We start from the raw sequence: 17464 nt of genomic DNA on the forward strand, positions 1-17464 counted from the left end.
AGAAGCTATACTGCATCAAACTGAGGTTGACTAGGGTTGCGGTATGCATCCACTAGCCAATAACCAACGAGCCCTCTGTAAACAATCGCGTTTCTCAAACGATCTCCTATAAAATGATCAGAACTGACTAAAGTTCGATCTAACGCATTGGTACTACTTACCTATGTTTCCCTTCCATATCGATCCGTAGATTTACTCGAAACATTAACAGAGCAGCCTATTTTCACATGAAATAGCCTGGTACGTATAGCAGCTATCGCAATAGCATTAGCCATCCGCAAAGTCTCACGAGCCTCAGTTCGCAATCTCCCATGAGCCTCAGCAAAGTGTAAACAATCGCGTTTCTCAAACGATCTCCTATAAAATGATCGGAACTGACTAAAGTTCGATCTAACGCATTGGTACTACTTACCTATGTTTCCCTTCCATATCGATCCGTAGATTTACTCGAAACATTAACAGAGCAGCCTATTTTCACATGAAATAGCCTGGTACGTATAGCAGCTATCGCAATAGCATTACCCATCCGCAAAGTCTCACGAGCCTCAGTTCGCAATCTCCCATGAGCCTCAGCAAAGTGTAAACAATCGCGTTTCTCAAACGATCTCCTATAAAATGATCGGAACTGACTAAAGTTCGATCTAACGCATTGGTACTACTTACCTATGTTTCCCTTCCATATCGATCCATAGATTTACTCGAAACATTAACAGAGCAGCCTATTTTGACATGAAATAGCCTGGTACGTATAGCAGCTATCGCAATAGCATTAGCCATCCGCAAAGTCTCACCAGCCTCAGCTCGCAATCTCCCATGAGCCTCAGCAAAGTGTAAACAATCGCGTTTCTCAAACGATCTCCTATAAAATGATCAGAACTGACTAAAGTTCGATCTAACGCATTGGTACTACTTACCTATGTTTCCCTTCCATATCGATCCGTAGATTTACTCGAAACATTAACAGAGCAGCCTATTTTGACATGAAATAGCCTGGTACGTATAGCAGCTATCGCAATAGCATTAGCCATCCGCAAAGTCTCACGAGCCTCAGTTCGCAATCTCCCATGAGCCTCAGCAAAGTGTAAACAATCGCGTTTCTCAAACGATCTCCTATAAAATGATCGGAACTGACTAAAGTTCGATCTAACGCATTGGTACTACTTACCTATGTTTCCCTTCCATATCGATCCGTAGATTTACTCGAAACATTAACAGAGCAGCCTATTTTGACATGAAATAGCCTGGTACGTATAGCAGCTATCGCAATAGCATTAGCCATCCGCAAAGTCTCACGAGCCTCAGCTCGCAATCTCCCATGAGCCTCAGCAAAGTGTAAACAATCGCGTTTCTCAAACGATCTCCTATAAAATGATCGGAACTGACTAAAGTTCGATCTAACGCATTGGTACTACTTACCTATGTTTCCCTTCCATATCGATCAGTAGATTTACTCGAAACATTAACAGAGCAGCCTATTTTCACATGAAATAGCCTCGCGGGTACAACAGCTATTCGGTGACGCCCCCTGACTACAGTTGCCGTAATGCTGGGAAGCGATGCGACCTTGTAATTTACTAGTCGTACTAAAACGTACTGAAACAGTTTGGCAGAGCACTGTGTACAACCAGTATGGATCAACAAATTCATCAGTTGGTCCATATATAAGGCGCACTGGCCTATAAGGCGCACTGTCGGCTTTTGAGAAAATTTTAGGTTTTTAGGTGCGCCTTTTAGGGCGGAAAATACGGTATATTAATTTAACTTAAATATAGAAAACCAAAAGTTTTATTTAATTGTTTTTCACAAGTCGTTTTCTAGTAGTGTATTTGAATTGATTACCAGTGTCGGATCAATTCAACTGCAGGCCAATGTGTACAGGAAAAGTTCCCAAAAAAGATGCCCAAAATGTATTGTCTGCAAAGATGGTATGACCCAGCCTAGTTTGTTTTAGTTCAACCATCCTAGATTCTTTGTGCCTGTCACTCATTCACTGAATATCCGAGGACTGTTGCGTAAGTGGGCAAGCAAACCGAAAAACTCCTGCTGTCGCTGCCTGCCTGCGACTCTTCTCTCTATTCTGATTGGCTTACACAACTTGAGTTCCCTCCCCAATTTCTGCTCCTCCTCCCCCTGGGCTGCTGGTGTTGTTGCCTGGTTACGTCAGGACTTTACTTGGGCAGCGCCACCGCCTCGGCTGGATGTAGGATGCAGCCGGGTGCTGACCTGAAAACAGCAGCTGGATTTTGTTCACCCTGCAGGAGGTCTGACTGACCAGCAAATAGACGCAAAATTCAGCTCTAGATTTGTTTCCGCTGCTGTGATTGTTTTTGAGAAGCGTTGTAAAAAGTGCTAACAGCAACCATGAGGATGTCCTGTGATGTGCTGCTGCAGAGGTAAACGCATCAGTCTCATAACTCAGGAGTGAACGATGTGACATTATAAATTATGCGCAAGTATGAATGCAAAGTGATTATTTTTTTCTTCGCTATTTTTTGTATGAGATCATGAAGAGTTACATTATTAAGAATCCTGTAATATTTGTTGCATTCATTTGGTTGTTTTTTTTTTACCTTAAAATGTATGCATTCATTTTTTAAATGAATTTCTCATTGGTTAATTTATTGTGAAAACGAAAATTGAAAATACTGTATTGTATATGCACAATATGTGATATTAGATACATATTTAACACGTTTGATTCATCCAATAATTATTTTAATATAAAGCAATGTTATCAAATAATAGATTATAGTTTTTATAATTTCTTAGTTGTTTATCTCAAATAATTGGTCAGTTGATTTGCAGTTTGTAAAATGAGAAATTTTATTATTAGGTAGTGGGCTGAATAATAAAATTATAATAGATTTATGAGTAAAACATTGTTTTATTCTTATTATTGTAGTCTGCCCGTGGCCTTGTCACCACCCAGCGAGCACTCTGAGAGGAACGAACGAAGCCATGTACCCCAGCTGATTCTCAATGTGCCCCATGATTATTTATTTCAAACGCAAACGTCGGCACATCTTCATGCTTAAAATTCCAAAACGTTTTTGTTGCGGGTGTGAAAGCTCAAGCTGATAAAGGCATCCAGAAATGTGCCCAAACACAAAAAGGTTCTGCCTTTAAAATGCATAGTAGTTACTCCCAAAATAAATTAAAGCCTTTTATTCTTCGACATCTCTGAGACTGGCAGCTGATGCAGAGTTTTAGACACTGCATGAGATTTCAACAATTTTTTTCCCGAGTTGAATGCACCTGTAGCCACGAAATCAACACTCATTTGAATAATGAGTCGTGTCACCAAGCCGCCAAATTCAAATCTGAGCATTTTGCAAGCCTTTTGCCTTTCATCCGCTTTTGTGGCCAGTGCACAACTCTCATTTTTGTCCTAGGTTGTAAGCCTGAAACAATTGGAAAATTAGATATTTATACTACTGTAGCATGGTACCTTTCATCAAGGCATCTGGAGGAGTAGTTACATTGGTTTTATTGCCAATGTTTTATGTGATGTGTTCTGTTGTATTATGTTATATATTTTCTAAAGCGCTCTCTTACGGCCGCAGCTGTTGTGGAAGCGCTGTATAAAATAAAAAGAGATTGTTCGAAGTAACTACATACGTTTGTTTTCTATCCTCATCTCCGTATGGCATGGCCCATCTGTACATTCTATAAATCAAACATGTTTATTGAGCACAAAAGTTTTGCCAGTCCGGCTTCAGAGCATTGTCGTTGCCTCTTTCAATGAAAGGCAATGAATGCCTCACACGCAGCGAACAGATTAGTTTATGACGTGTCTGCATGTGTCCTAGTCATAATTGCTTACTTGCTGACAGCAGCTCCTCGAGGGCCTGCATTAATCTCTCACCTTACACATGGAGCTTTTGGTGACGTCTTGGTCGGTCGGATGTGTTTGGATGAGCGTTTACAATGCAGACGATCCGCATACAGATCCCAATTAGATCTACATACAAAAGAGGCCCAGGTTTCATTTAAAAAAAAAAAAAAATCGTAATTGTACTCTTCACTCTGCATGAAAAAATTGTATATGGGCAAAAAAAATTGGAATTGCCTTGCAGTGTGAACCGCGCCTAAGTGCACTCCATTTACAATTTACTAAAGTACCCATAAGTCTTCATCCTTCCTGACTGCCAAGTCATGTGCAGAGTAACTCGGTCCGGGGTTGACAGTCTGGCAAAATTGAGACGCATTTACAGCAATGGGGCACAACAAAATTCACTTGGTTGAAAACAAATCCAAAGAAAAAGTAAAACAAGCATTTGATGATGCACTATGTCATCTGGGAATGATGCAGAATTGTAACATATCTCGGACATTCATCCTCATAATTGCTAATGCTGAACTGTATTGATGCCAAAGCTGTGTCGAAATAGAAAAATAGTACAATGGATCCAAGGAAGTATCTTGAAGTGTAACAGCTTTACTCAGAGACAAACTTTGCATGTCAAGGAGGATTTAAATTTTGCTTGCATTACAGAGAGTTTGGATGCATACAAGTGCACTATCAAATCATGTGTAAGGCTTTTTTTGTCAGGGTAGTGTTCAAAGTCATATTTGACGTTTTGGGGATCATACCGTAATTTTCGGACTATAAGTCGCACCGGAGTATAAGTCGCACCAGCCATAAAATGCCCAAAAAAGTGAAAAAAAACCATATATATGCATATAAGTCGCTCCTGAGTATAAGTCGCCCCCCCACCCAAACTATGAAAAAAAACCGCGACTTATAGTCCGAAAATTACGGTAGTATGTGGCCTAATAATGCTACAAATTAATACAGGAAATTATGAAAACTATTTGGGTGGGACTGGTTCAATTAATTGTGTCTTTTTGCTTTTACTGTCTAATACATTTTGCATGTTGGAACACTATTTTGACTCTACTCTCGTAGAGTCTTGACGTGTTACCCCACAGGTGAATTTAATAGAATAGTTAGCTTTGTCGAGAGGCCCCCAAGGACATGTCATTGAGTCCTTCTCAGTGTCATGATGGCACATTATCACGGGTTACGTAACGTTCTAGCGCTCGTTAATGTGGTCCCTAGAAACGGAGCGAAACTCTCTTCAGGATGTGAGCTTTGCTGGCAAGATGTTTGATGTACCGTTATTATGGCCGGAAGTGAATTAGGCGTCCTATGTTTTAAAGATTAAAAAGATTAAAGTCCCAATGATCGTCACACACACACCTGGGTGTGGTGAAATTTGTCCTCTGCATTTAACCCATCCCCGTGTGATTTTAATCCATCCCCTGGGGGAGAGGGGAGCAGTGTATGTACATAAGAGGTCATTTATATTGCACGTTCAGATTACCTCGTTAAAATGTGATACATTGTGTGCGTGCGTGCGTGCGCGCGCGTAATTTTTTCAGTTAACACTTTGTTCCACATATAATCATCCTTGAGTCCCTTGAAAGTACTACATACATCTTTATTAGTCATCTAATATTTTGTGACTTTTCTAAAATGTTCATATTTTGCGTGTAATATTTTAGTTTTCATCCAATATATTTTTATCTGTTTTTGTATTTTTATTTCCCTGTTTTTGTTTGGCATGTAGACCTTTTGTCTATTTTGTTATATGCAGATATTTTTTTATCCAATTGTCTATTTTGTTATTTTCAAATATTTTTTTCATCCAATTGTCTGTGCAGCCGTTTTCATACAGCAAAATAGTGCACCTTTTATAGTTTTTCTGTAAGTGTGCCTCTGTACACATATATTGCTATTTTTGCTGGCTATTGAAAGTGGATGAAATGTATTTCATGATCAACTTTTTCTTTAAACCCCCTCTCCCCCACACACACCTAGACTTGAGTGTGTACTTGAACTTGTGCACTGCTCTAACATCACTGTCCTTGTGTTACATAAACGTGCTGCCCTGGAATGTGCCCCGGTTTTCCTTTGCAACCCTCTACAGTCATGTCTCAGCTGTCTAGAAAGAACATCTGACGTCAATAGCTAGCGAACACACACCTACACACAGTCTCATATCTTACTATCAATACAGTAGCCCAAATAACAATGTGCCCGCCGAGCGTGGCGCCACTGACTTTGCTTATGTTGCCTTTGTGAGCATCCTTGTAACCATCCTTGTTCAGTTTCCTGTTTTGACTCCCTCGCGCACACATACTCGCCAAGGTCATTCAATTTCTGTCATGGCAGTCGACGAGAACAGGATGTTCTAAGCACAAGGTCTTCTTTTTCTTCTCTCTGCAGCTCCCATCTCTCTCCTGTGCCCATGCTGCCTGCTGACTCTGCAGAGTGAGTATGCATGCACACGTAGACACGCACCAATGGTATAATTCAGTTGCACCGATTATTTATATTATCTTCCAATTTTATTTGTAATATCATTTAACTAGCGTTTCTGAATGTTTTTAGCCTTATATTTTGGCATTATTCATTTTAGTGTGTTTTTGTGTATATAATAATTTTGCTTTTTTGTTATAATGTAGTATTTTCTATTATAATGGTTTCTGTTGATTTCTAATATTTTTGTATTTTTTATCATTCCATATTTTCTGAGTATTTTTAATTGGTTTTAATATTTTCATTTTTTTAATTGAATTCTGTTGAAAAATGTTCTGAATGTTTTATCATAAGTTTCTGTTTTATTTTTCCACCACATTAATATGCAGTGTCGTGGCTAACTATGCTTGAATATACCTGAGATTTTTATACTGTTTAGCCACATTGGTTTAAAGATTACATGACCCCTGCTTGAGCCCTCCACCATTCACCCCATTAAACCAGCCACATTACTTTGAACAATATCATGATTAGATTGACCACAACTTCCTTTTGCTCACCGTCATGATATGAAACATTTGTATTTGAATCATATTTCGGTGATTAAGGAAGAGTATGGTCAAAGTCAAAGGTGCGACGTAAGTGAGTCAATGACATGTGAAGACGGCAATAAATGTGTTAGGTCAGAAGCAGGAACATGTTAATCCAGCCGCATTACTTTCAACAATATCACTATCATATTGACCACAATGTCCTCTTGCTCACCGTCGTAATATGAAGCATTTGTATTTGAATCATATTTCTGTGATAAGGAGAAGTATGGTCAAAGGTGCGACGGAAGTGAGTCAGTGACGTGAAGACGGCTATAAATGTGTTGGATTGGAAGCGGGAGCCTTGCAAAATAAGGGGAGGGGCAGGGTAAAGACTCGCATGACTGTCAGCCTTTGCATCGCGTGGTCAAGTCCAGTCTTAAATGAAGGCTTTACATGGTATTTTACAGACAGCTGCGTACACAGTATTGGAACAGCACGTTTCCATCACGTGTACCAAGCCTGTGAGCTAAAGTAAACGAGAAGGACGATAAATAATACGCACCAAAATCTTAGTAAATCTTAAGGCTCAAGTGTCCAAAAAAGGTGCGTAGGTAGACAAGCGGTGCGACCCTGCCTTTTAGAGTCTGATTTGGCTCTTTCTTTAGTGTCAAAAGGTCCAACATAAGAGGCGACCCTAAAATAGATTTTGGTCAAAACATTCAATATGTCTTGTCTGAAAAGGAACCTTGACTGTGCATTTGAAAGTAAATGTCGAAAACAATTGATATCAGAAGCATTTGAGTGTCTTTTATGGAAGATGAAAACGCACTAAGTAGAGAAGGTGAAAGTAGTAAGTATTGATGTGTCCTGCCTCGTAACTACTATTATTAAAGGTAGTTTGAGCAAATTTGTTACTTCAGATAGATAATGGGGTATCAAATGGGGTAGCCCTTTGTCCTGATTGGTACACAAGTAGCTCTCCCATAAAACGTTTCGATTGATTAGCACATAAGTAGCGCTCATGTAAAACGTTTGGTGACCCCTGGCATAGTCATAGCACACGTAATATAACACACATTATGTTACAGCACATGCTAACAACATATCGCTACAAGTGTACCAGATGTAAATGTAACGCGTAACATAATATTTAACACGATGTGCAAAAAAGGAAAAAATGGTGTATTGTGTCTTCAGGATCATCGAGCGAACCATCAGGGCAGCGGTAGAGCAGCGTTTCTTTGATCTCAAGTCCTCCATTGACCAGGACCTCAGCAACTTTGACAGCCAGCAAGAGTGAGAGACCAACACAACTTGATACACCCACCTTTATGTGACACACATTCCCCTTATCCTTTTAACCTTCTTTCAGTGACACAGCGCAGCCTGCTGGTTGCCCTGCTGAGTGCCAGCAAAAAGTAGACCAGGAAGACACGCAGGTGAGAGTGGAAGTCTTTAAAGTGTTGATTGAATGAAGACGCGCAGTGTTCATGGCATCTACTACTTGTTCTTCCCAGGATGCAATTGGGCCCCTGGAGGAGGGTTCGGGAATGGAGCTGGACACCATCCGAGATCTCGAGAACAACATCAACGTCTGCAGGTAGAGGTTCATTGCTGCTTTTGGTTCGGTTTGGACAGCGTTTCTCGCGTGCCAGAAACACTGAAGGCTTCGCTGGCAGTTAACATCACCCATGTTTACAAATTGCGTGGCTACAGACAAGCGTCCCAAGGAAGCAAACTTAACAAAAAGTCATTTGTGTTGTCATTCTACGCTTCCTACCGCTCTGCATGGTTTAGCTTATAAGCTAATTGATCGGCTGAGCCGCGTTGTGACTCACTCGTGATGACGCGTCATGGCTGCTGTGATCATTTGGTCATGGTGGTTAGTACCACCACCAAGGAGAATGAATATGTGATTCCAATAAGGCAAGTTAAACTGAACATTAAAAATCATGTTCACACTGTCAAAATACAAGAACGGCTTATAATAATGTGTTTTGACTTTGGACATGTATGCGCTCATAATACTTTTTTCCTCTCGGCCACAAAAGAACTTTTGGAAAATACTTTGACATTCAATGTTCTACTAAGCCAGTGAGTTCATTGGATGTGTTTGTGTTTTGCTTTCAGTGCGGACAATCAGCCCGGTGACAGCATAAGCTGTGTAAGTTAACTCACTCATGTAACAATGAAGAGTGCAACATGCATATTGTAACACGTAACAAAGTTGAACAAACATGTAACACATGTAACGTTTCACACGACGTGATTATTGTACCACATTGAATTTAACGGAATACATGCAACCGAGCGTATAACAAATCATGTGTATCAAAAAGTGTGAGTTGTGATGTAACACGTGATGTAACCACACCCACCATACAGTTTTGTAACTTCATCAGTTACAGTTCATCAGTAATGCACATAACACATGTAGCATATCGTATCACATGTTAACGCACACCAAAGGACATGCGCAATGTAACACATCCCACATGTGATGCTAGAAATACACATGTAGCACCGTGTAACATAACATACCAATAGTTGAACACATAACATAACATGTAACTTTATTTAACATAGCGTAAAACGTGAAGTAACACACATCCTCCCTTCTTCTCACCTTCCAGGACTCTTCTTTATGCGACCAGAATGCCAACACCAGCCAAACGTCAAGCAGGGGCCACGCCCCCCACATCCAGCTCTTCCCCGACCACCAATGGGATGGTGTGTGACTAAACATACATAAGACATAACTCATCATCCTTGTGCTGTGAACTCCAGCCTCTTATCAGTTTACCTTTTGCAATTTTTTACTGTGTAAGATAAAAAGTATTTGCTGAAAAAAGCTCACCAATTCGTGCTTACTAATGTTTCCCTTCACTTTCTAAGGCGGCATGTTAGCGGCAGGTGCTAACATTGGCTACTGGCCAATAGTTAGCAAGGTTGATTGGTTTGGTTTTAACAGTCGGTTATAGCCAAAGTGAGCTCTGTCATGAGACCAGAGCCCAGATGGACTATTTGAGCCGCATCCTCCCACTCCTTTTGTAACTTTCTTTATTTAGGAAAGCTTTGTAAGCTTATCTCACTTTCTACTTACCTTTGAAAGAAAAGCCACAAGATATTTAATCAGTGAGCCAATTTAACTAAAGTTTATCTGAAAATAATTTACTACCAAGATACGTATATGTATACCGCTGCTCATCTTTGTCAATGATGTTACAGTGTCAGACAGGCCCATTAAATGACCTCCCATGATTGCTTGTAATGACACGGCAGAGCGCAGTTTTGCAATGACCGAATGTTGCCGGCCGGTTGAGCTTATCGCTCGTCTTCTCCTCCTCTTCCTCTCCTCTTCCTTCCATCCAAACAGCACCACCTCCTACATCTCCTCACCATCATGTCCACGTTCCTCCCATAGACTTCTCATGCATGCACCTACAGAAAGAAGGCCAAGGTGAGTGGTTGTTTCAGATGAGACCCAACCTCTCACCTACCCAACCGACCAACACGACTTCACCCCTCCATCCTCTCTGCCTCCCATCCTGCTGCCCACTGGGAACATTGTGAAAGGGCTTTGTTAGTTGTCCTGGTTCTTCCTTTTTCTTCTACCCCTGGCAGATTTCCCTTTCTGGTCCCGCCCTAACTGTTCAAAGCCTCTCGTATCGCCTGAACACACCAACTGAACGTGTAAGAGCTGTCCTCCACTCCTGTCCTCCCGCAGAACCGGTTCCGGCCTTCAAGTCGTGGCAGAACGACAGCGAGAGCGGCGAGGCCCAGTTGTCCCCCCTTGCAGGCCGCATGGTTCCCCTCCCCCTGCTGCACCTGGAGGATGACGGGGATGAGGGCGAAGGCGAGCGGGAGGATGCCTCACCCTCATCCTCTCGCTCACACCCACACCACCTGGCGCGCCGCTTCCTGGACTTTGGCGTGCACGGCGCTCAGCACTTCCTGCAGCAGGATGCCGACGCCACCTCGCCCACCAAAGCCCACAGGTGAAAATACAGGCCAAAGAAAAAGACAATACTAAAGGTGTAACTCCTGGTTGAACTCCATAACCTATGTCAAGTAAGCAGAAAGTAATGTACTTTTTTCCACTGTGAATTTTGTACTACTGTATAGTTCTTTTAATAATTTGGCGCTCAAGGTGGGTCCGTAACGAGCTGCAATTAATAATTACGGTGTTCCGTTTTTAATTTATTTTTTATTATATCATGTATTATTTTTGTTGCTGCAATATGCCGCTGGCTCAGATGGAAAAACGAAAAACTATTTAAATAATATAATAAGATTACTTGATATGATTAATAATGCTGTGAACATTTACTTCAAAGCTAACTATACCAAACCATCATTATGATGCTGGAATACCCAGCCACATTTCCTCTTCAATGCTCTCACTGGCGGAAGGAGGTTTTGGCTCCACATCTCGCGTTCCATGGGCCCATGAATGCTTTCCTTTTTTACTTCCCACAATTGCTCTTTTCTCACTCTTGACCCGGTTGCATCCTCTTCAGGCCGAGGCGAGCGTCGTTCGGCTCCAAGGAGGCGCTGAAAGTAGGCGACCCGGTGATGCACCAGCTCACCAAGAAGCTTCAACACCTCAAGAAGAAGATCAAACAGTTTGAGGAGCAATTTGAGAAGGAGAAGAACTATAAGGTACAAAGAGAAAACGCAATGAGCAAGAAACACAAAATGTAAAGCATATTCTCTACATTCCATTATTATTATTACTCATTTCAAAAAGTTGGAGTCCACCTGTGGTAAATTCAATTGATTTGACATTCACTGTTACGTAACACAAGTATGATGTCTTTATCATTCCATTTGGTGTGTGCAGCCTTCTGATGGCGAGAAGGCAGCTAACACCAAAGTCCTCAAGTGGATGACAGACCTCACCAAGATCCGACGGCAGATCAAAGGTAGACACTCCTCACATGTATGAGTATGTATGTGTGTGTGTCGTATGAGCTGCGAGTGTTTTGTGCCATGGCCACACACAGACACAAACACGCGTGCGGGCCCACTGCATGAATGCAGCACTAACCAGTGGCTCTCACACATCCACCCTTCAGTGGGACGACTGTGAAATTGCAAACTCATGAATTTGTACCATGGATATCATTGCACCCGACACGTGGCGCCCAAGCTCACGGTTTCCCTAGGCGAGACGAGCGCTCCCTCCCCGGCGGAGACCGCCACATTTGTCTTGTGAATAACCCAAGAACCCGCTCTCCGTTTTCCTTCCTCTCTCGACTGACCGACCGACCGACCCAGGACGCCAGCACCACCTTTTTCCCAGGAGCACGCTGAGGCACCAGGCTTTGCTCCATTCACACAGGCGCCACCCTGCGCCACCCGCCCCCACGCCCCACTCACATTGCACACTCGCCCCACACTTGGGCCCGTGTCACCTCAGTAAGTAGCAGAGTGCCCGTAAGTAGATGCGTCCACTGTCAGGTGGCACTGTGAGAGCATCCCGCTTCCGTCACGTGGACATGTGCTCTGTGGGTGTGTACGCGTGCGTGACTGTGTGTAATGTGTAGTCCATGTGTGTAATGTCATTCAAGCTGTTAAAGTTGTCATTGGGGTTATTTATAACAAAGCAATTACATAATTCATCAGAACCACACCCGCACATTTGTCCATAATTTCTAGTTTCAAGCCTGGCTCAGGGTTTGAATTCTCGTTGTATTCAAATGAGGGTTTCAAACCTGCGTTTAGGCTCGCCAAGTATTGTTTTAAACTAGGGTTCCAATTTGGGGTTTAAATCAGGGTAGGTTTTAAATGAGGGTTAGGATTTCAAATTATGGTTTAAAGCCTAAGATTAGGGTTCATCCTCAGGTTTTGCATTGTTATCAAACAAGGATTAGACACTTTTTCATTAGCCCGGTTCCACCTTTTCACTTTTTCAGGGCCCAAGTGTTACAATTGTTCCGCTTTTCAGGAATATCTCATAAGGGGTGATAAAGCGTCAGCGCTATGGGGGCTTGTCATCGCTGTCATCTGATTGACACTGCGCTGCACGCCACATATCAATCTTTTTAGAATTGATAATGCTATCAATCATTTCATTGAATATTTATTTTGGGGGGTGGGATAAAATGTTTGACAATTAGGTTTGCCCAGGTTGGTATTTTTTTTAGGTTGGTGTATTCTCACACTCCAAAGTAAGCAATATTGTCATTCATTTTTATACAAGCCTGGTGTAGTGCACTATCTTGCCACATCAAATGCTTCTCGCGGATATTTAGGCTGCTCTTATAGCCCGCAGTAGACGCAAGGACTCATTAAAAATATACATATGTACGGCAAAAGATCCAAGATGAAATGATATGCAATTAGAGATCCAATCGTGACTGTCACTCTCACCTGCTGCGCCTCTCTGGTGGCGGTGAGTGCACCGATGCTCTGCTGCTGGAACCATTACTGCGATGGCATGCAGTTTCGAGCACGTCAACGGCCATGAGTGAGTCCGCGACCTTTCACAACCACGGACGTGCATTGCATTGACCTGCTTTTTATTTTAGTTGTCCACATTTCCCCACAAGAATTCACGTCACACTCTCATTGGATCTCTGCGAGAGATGTTGACAACAGAGCTCACCTTATGGTTTCAAAATTAGTTTGCAAGCATGGCTGAAGGTCGAAACCCAATTTAGAGTTTTAAGGTAAGGATTCAAGTCTAGGTCAGGGTTGTAGCAGTCGTGTTTCGAGTCGTCACGATATCAATATTTGGGTCCAACAACTTGAAATGTTACCGAGTCACGTGTGTGTGCGCGTCAGTGTTGCGTGCTGCATGCATGTCTAACATGTTGACATTGACATGTTGTCCATGTGCGGTCGACATCAACTCAAGCTCAAACGGTGTTTCACTCGGAACCTTTCCGACATGGTCTTGTCCTTGTTGTTGGTCGTTGGTGCAGATGCCAAACAGCGCGCCGAAAGCGAGCTGGGTCCTCAGACTCGTCCTCGCAGCAACACGCTGCCTAAGAGCTTTGGCTCTACGCTGGAGCAGACGGCGGTGCAGCAGGCCTCAGCGCCACATCCCACCCGTGAAGAGACTATGGAGCTCATCCAGCGACGCGTGACCAGCAAGCGCCAGGAAGACGGCTGGCCCGACGACATCAAGGTGAGACACTTAAGCCTGAGTGCAGCCTTAGTGGAGTGAAGCCTTAGTGGCAGTGGCATCAGATGACATAGACACCGTTGTTTGGTGCTCACCGCAGAAGATGACAAAAGAACAACTATCCTGTGAGGAGACCGTCCTCCAAAAGAATCTGCTGCATTATGAGGGCCTGCACGGGCGACCGGTCAGTTCACGTGCAGTACAAACTGGCTTGCCGAGTCGGCCGGTGTGTATGCTAAAAGGGGTCCTCTTCACGTTTGGTGTCAGGTGACTCACGAGGAGCGTCTGGTGGTGAAGCCTCTCTACGAGCGTTACCGTTTGATTAAGCAGATGCTCACCAGAGTCACCATCACGCCGGTCACTGTGAGTATCGTTTGGATCAATAATAAAAATTTTCACATCAGTTGGTATGATTAGCTTTCGCATCAGTATCTGCACTTGTTAGCACTTATAGCTCCTTTCTTCTAAGTAACTATTACTAACCCCGGATGACAGAAAATAAAGCATCTCTTCTAATGAGCATCGTTATGACAAAACGCCGACGAGGGGAAGGAACACCTACAGAGAGACCACAAGAAGCCACTGCTATTCGCTAAGCTAATGTTGTGTTCCCAAAGACCTTTATGATTTCAATCTATAGTCATAATTTGTTGCATCTTTGGCTTTAATGTCGCATAAGCTGTATCATCATTTTAGAATTTGCATATTAAATTGAAAGTTACAACTGTAGCTACGGTTCTATGAATCCATGCTGACCGCAAGGTGACAGAGCTTAAAGCACTGCCTCCCCAGCAGGGATGAAATCGAACTTTTTCATGTAGCCCTAGCATATTTAGCATTAGTGACAATAACCACATCTTTACACGTACCCCCCCCCCCCCCACACCACCACCACCACCGCCAGGTGTCTCCCTCCAGTAAGAGACGGAGCCAAACCCTCCAGCCAATCATCGAGGGAGAGACGGCTCACTTCTGGGAGGAGATCAAAGAGGAGGAGGAGGAGCAGAAAGTGGCAGGAGAAAAAGATGACCACAAAGAGGAAGACAAGAAGGAGGAGGAAGACTACAATGAGGAGGATGAAGAAGAGGAGGAGGAGGAGGAGGAAGGAGAGAGCAGTGGAGGAGAAATGCAAGGTTCAGAAGTCATCATGGCCATGGAAACCAGTGCAGGGGGGTCCATGAGGACCAAGATGGAGGAAGGCTCTGGGAAAATGGCACTCGACCTGAGACTGTCCAGCTCCAACGCCTCGTCCATGTGAGAACATGCATGCATGCACGCACACAAAGAACTCATGGTCCAGATGATGGTGACATCACTTCCTGTGTATGTGCCTCTTAGGCCAGAGCTGCTGGAACAGCTGTGGAAAGCCAGAGCAGAAAAGAAGAAATTGAGGAAGACCATCAAAGAGTTTGAAGAGAAATTCTATGAGCGGAATGGCAGGTACATGACATAGGGGTCTGGTTTCAAGCATTTCAAATGTGTGTCAAGCCAGTTTCCTGGTTTTAGTTGAGGGTTAGTTTAGTTTAGTTTAGTTTAGGGTTTCAAGCCTTGTTTAGGGTTTCAAGCATGGTACCTAAAGAAAATTCAAACAATATACAGTGATCCCTCGCTATTTCGCGGTTCGTCTTTTGCGGCCTCAGTGCATCGCGGGTTTTTAAGAATATTAAATATTGCGAATATTTCGGTGCATCGCGGCTTTTTGCGGCGTCATTTGGAGCGCGGGGCTTTGTATGCCCATATGATTTTACGGCATACTAATGGCCGGTAGAGGAAACGAGACCAATGCGAACATGTTGATCTGTATTCTTGCCGCTGATTGGCTTAGAGCTGTAAGAGCAGTTCTAACCACGCTTTATCTCAGCCTCCCGTAGTCGTGCTACGTATCCACTCTTCCACTTTATTCGCGTCAACAGAATCAGCAGCACAGGTGGCAGGGATCAGCACTGGTTAGCGCGCGCATTTCCGCATTGGATCTGCGCGGACCAGCGCGGCGAGAGCATAGCGGAGCCGTGACACGTTAACGGTAGTTTGTTTTTGTGACTTTGTGAGTATCGTGAAAATATTGACTCTGTCGCGGATTTTCACCTACCCTGTCTTGGACCCAGTTATCAGCAATGAATGAGGGATCCCTGTAATATCAATGTGTTGTTCTATCGTCAGTGGTTTCAATTAGTCATACATGTATGTCAAAAGGTAAACAGCATTAATAGTAACATTTAAAAACAATCAAATGTATTTGCTTTATTTTTTATTTTTTTTTGTTTTATTTTGTTTTTGTCCTTCGACCTCATTAGGAACGTGCAGAAGGAGGACCGCGAGCCCATGCTGGATGAGTATGGAGCCTACAAAAGACTCAAGGCCAAGCTGCGCCTTCTGGAGGTGCTCATCAGCAAACAAGACTCCTCCAAGTCCATATAGACACACACACAAACACAAAGCAACTCCTCAACTGACCAACTCTCCGTTTGATTGACAGCGCCTCGACTAATCCCCAGCTCCCTGTGTAGCATCCAACCAGTCCAAGCATTGCGCAGTCGTCACCAGGGCCTCAAAGAGTTGTCGCTCTTGATGCCTTGGAACTTTTTACTCGTCCTTTTAACACAAAACCTTCAAGATTATTTTGTGTTTTGTTGTTGTTTTTGGGACAAAACTCCCCCAACACACACAGTGGTGGTGGTTTCTTGCCGGCAGGTCCTGTGAGGAGTTTGTAAAGCTCACAAAAGCCAGCATTTTGGAGGCAAAGGCATTAGTGATCAAGGTGTTTTAAAGAAAAAAAAAAGAAAGAAAAACTGTTATTTGCACAGCGTTCTTCAGAATGCAGCCCTGTTTGTTTGCGTGTGTGTGTTGTAAGGATGGACTACTGTCATTTACTACTATATACATATACTAATATATGTATGTGTGTATGTGTGTGTGTATAATGCACATACATTGTGTAAATACTACCACGAAAAGGATGAATGTCATCAATGTTTAAATTATTTCATGGTCACCCCCATTGGTCCATTTTTTTTTCATATTTCTGATGCCTGAGGGTTTTTTTTTATTATGAATTATTGCTATGATTTCTCATATCTGACTTGTTAGTGTGTGATGACAATGATTTTTTAATCTTCTCAGTGTACAAAGCAGCTTCCGAATTTCGTAGTGTCTGCGTGATCCTGCTTGTCCTGTGATGTTTCAGAGATTTAAAAGGAAAAAAAGCTTGCATGCTACAAAATAGTGACAATGACACGTTTTATTGTTTCTATTATTTGTGCCATAAAAAAGCAGCAATAATAATAAAAGTGTGTGATCATCTACACATTGAATTTGAACTTTTTTATGCGTGTGCACGTGTGTCAGCCAGGGAAATTGCCATTATGCTTAGTGTATCATTTATCTCACATGGTCACCATTTTTAGCGCCACAAACACCCGAGTTACGATAAAGTATTAGTGCTTTTTGGTCGTTTTTGCTCCACAGTCGTCATTTTTTGTACATATTAAACTTTAACGACAGATGTATATTGTCAGCATTACACTTAACAGCTGT

General features: G+C 42.7%; 1 protein-coding gene across 5 annotated transcripts in view; it reads left to right on the forward strand.

Moving 5' to 3' along the window:
* The window catches only part of fam13b (family with sequence similarity 13 member B), a 44810-nt gene extending 27576 nt beyond the window's left edge, over nt 1-17234 (forward strand). Inside the window, exons 8-24 of one of the 5 annotated variants that reach the window (XM_037261249.1) lie at nt 6233-6277; nt 7996-8094; nt 8171-8237; nt 8316-8398; nt 8929-8962; nt 9432-9528; nt 10175-10258; nt 10526-10796; nt 11319-11460; nt 11642-11723; nt 12079-12219; nt 13728-13933; nt 14034-14114; nt 14198-14293; nt 14835-15184; nt 15269-15370; nt 16225-16348. In XM_037261249.1, coding sequence (XP_037117144.1) covers nt 6233-6277; nt 7996-8094; nt 8171-8237; nt 8316-8398; nt 8929-8962; nt 9432-9528; nt 10175-10258; nt 10526-10796; nt 11319-11460; nt 11642-11723; nt 12079-12219; nt 13728-13933; nt 14034-14114; nt 14198-14293; nt 14835-15184; nt 15269-15370; nt 16225-16348 — 2104 coding nt within the window. Of the gene's footprint in view, nt 1-6232; nt 6278-7995; nt 8095-8170; nt 8238-8315; nt 8399-8928; nt 8963-9431; nt 9529-10174; nt 10259-10525; nt 10797-11318; nt 11461-11641; nt 11724-12078; nt 12220-13727; nt 13934-14030; nt 14115-14197; nt 14294-14834; nt 15185-15268; nt 15371-16224 lie in introns of all 5 variants that reach the window. The other 4 variants (XM_037261248.1, XM_037261247.1, XM_037261251.1 and 1 more) reach the window with 4 other exon arrangements.
* The last annotated feature ends 230 nt before the right edge of the window (nt 17235-17464 follow it).

This window comes from Syngnathus acus, chromosome 10 (genome assembly GCF_901709675.1).
Source record: "Syngnathus acus chromosome 10, fSynAcu1.2, whole genome shotgun sequence".
Lineage (NCBI taxonomy): Eukaryota > Metazoa > Chordata > Actinopteri > Syngnathiformes > Syngnathidae > Syngnathus > Syngnathus acus.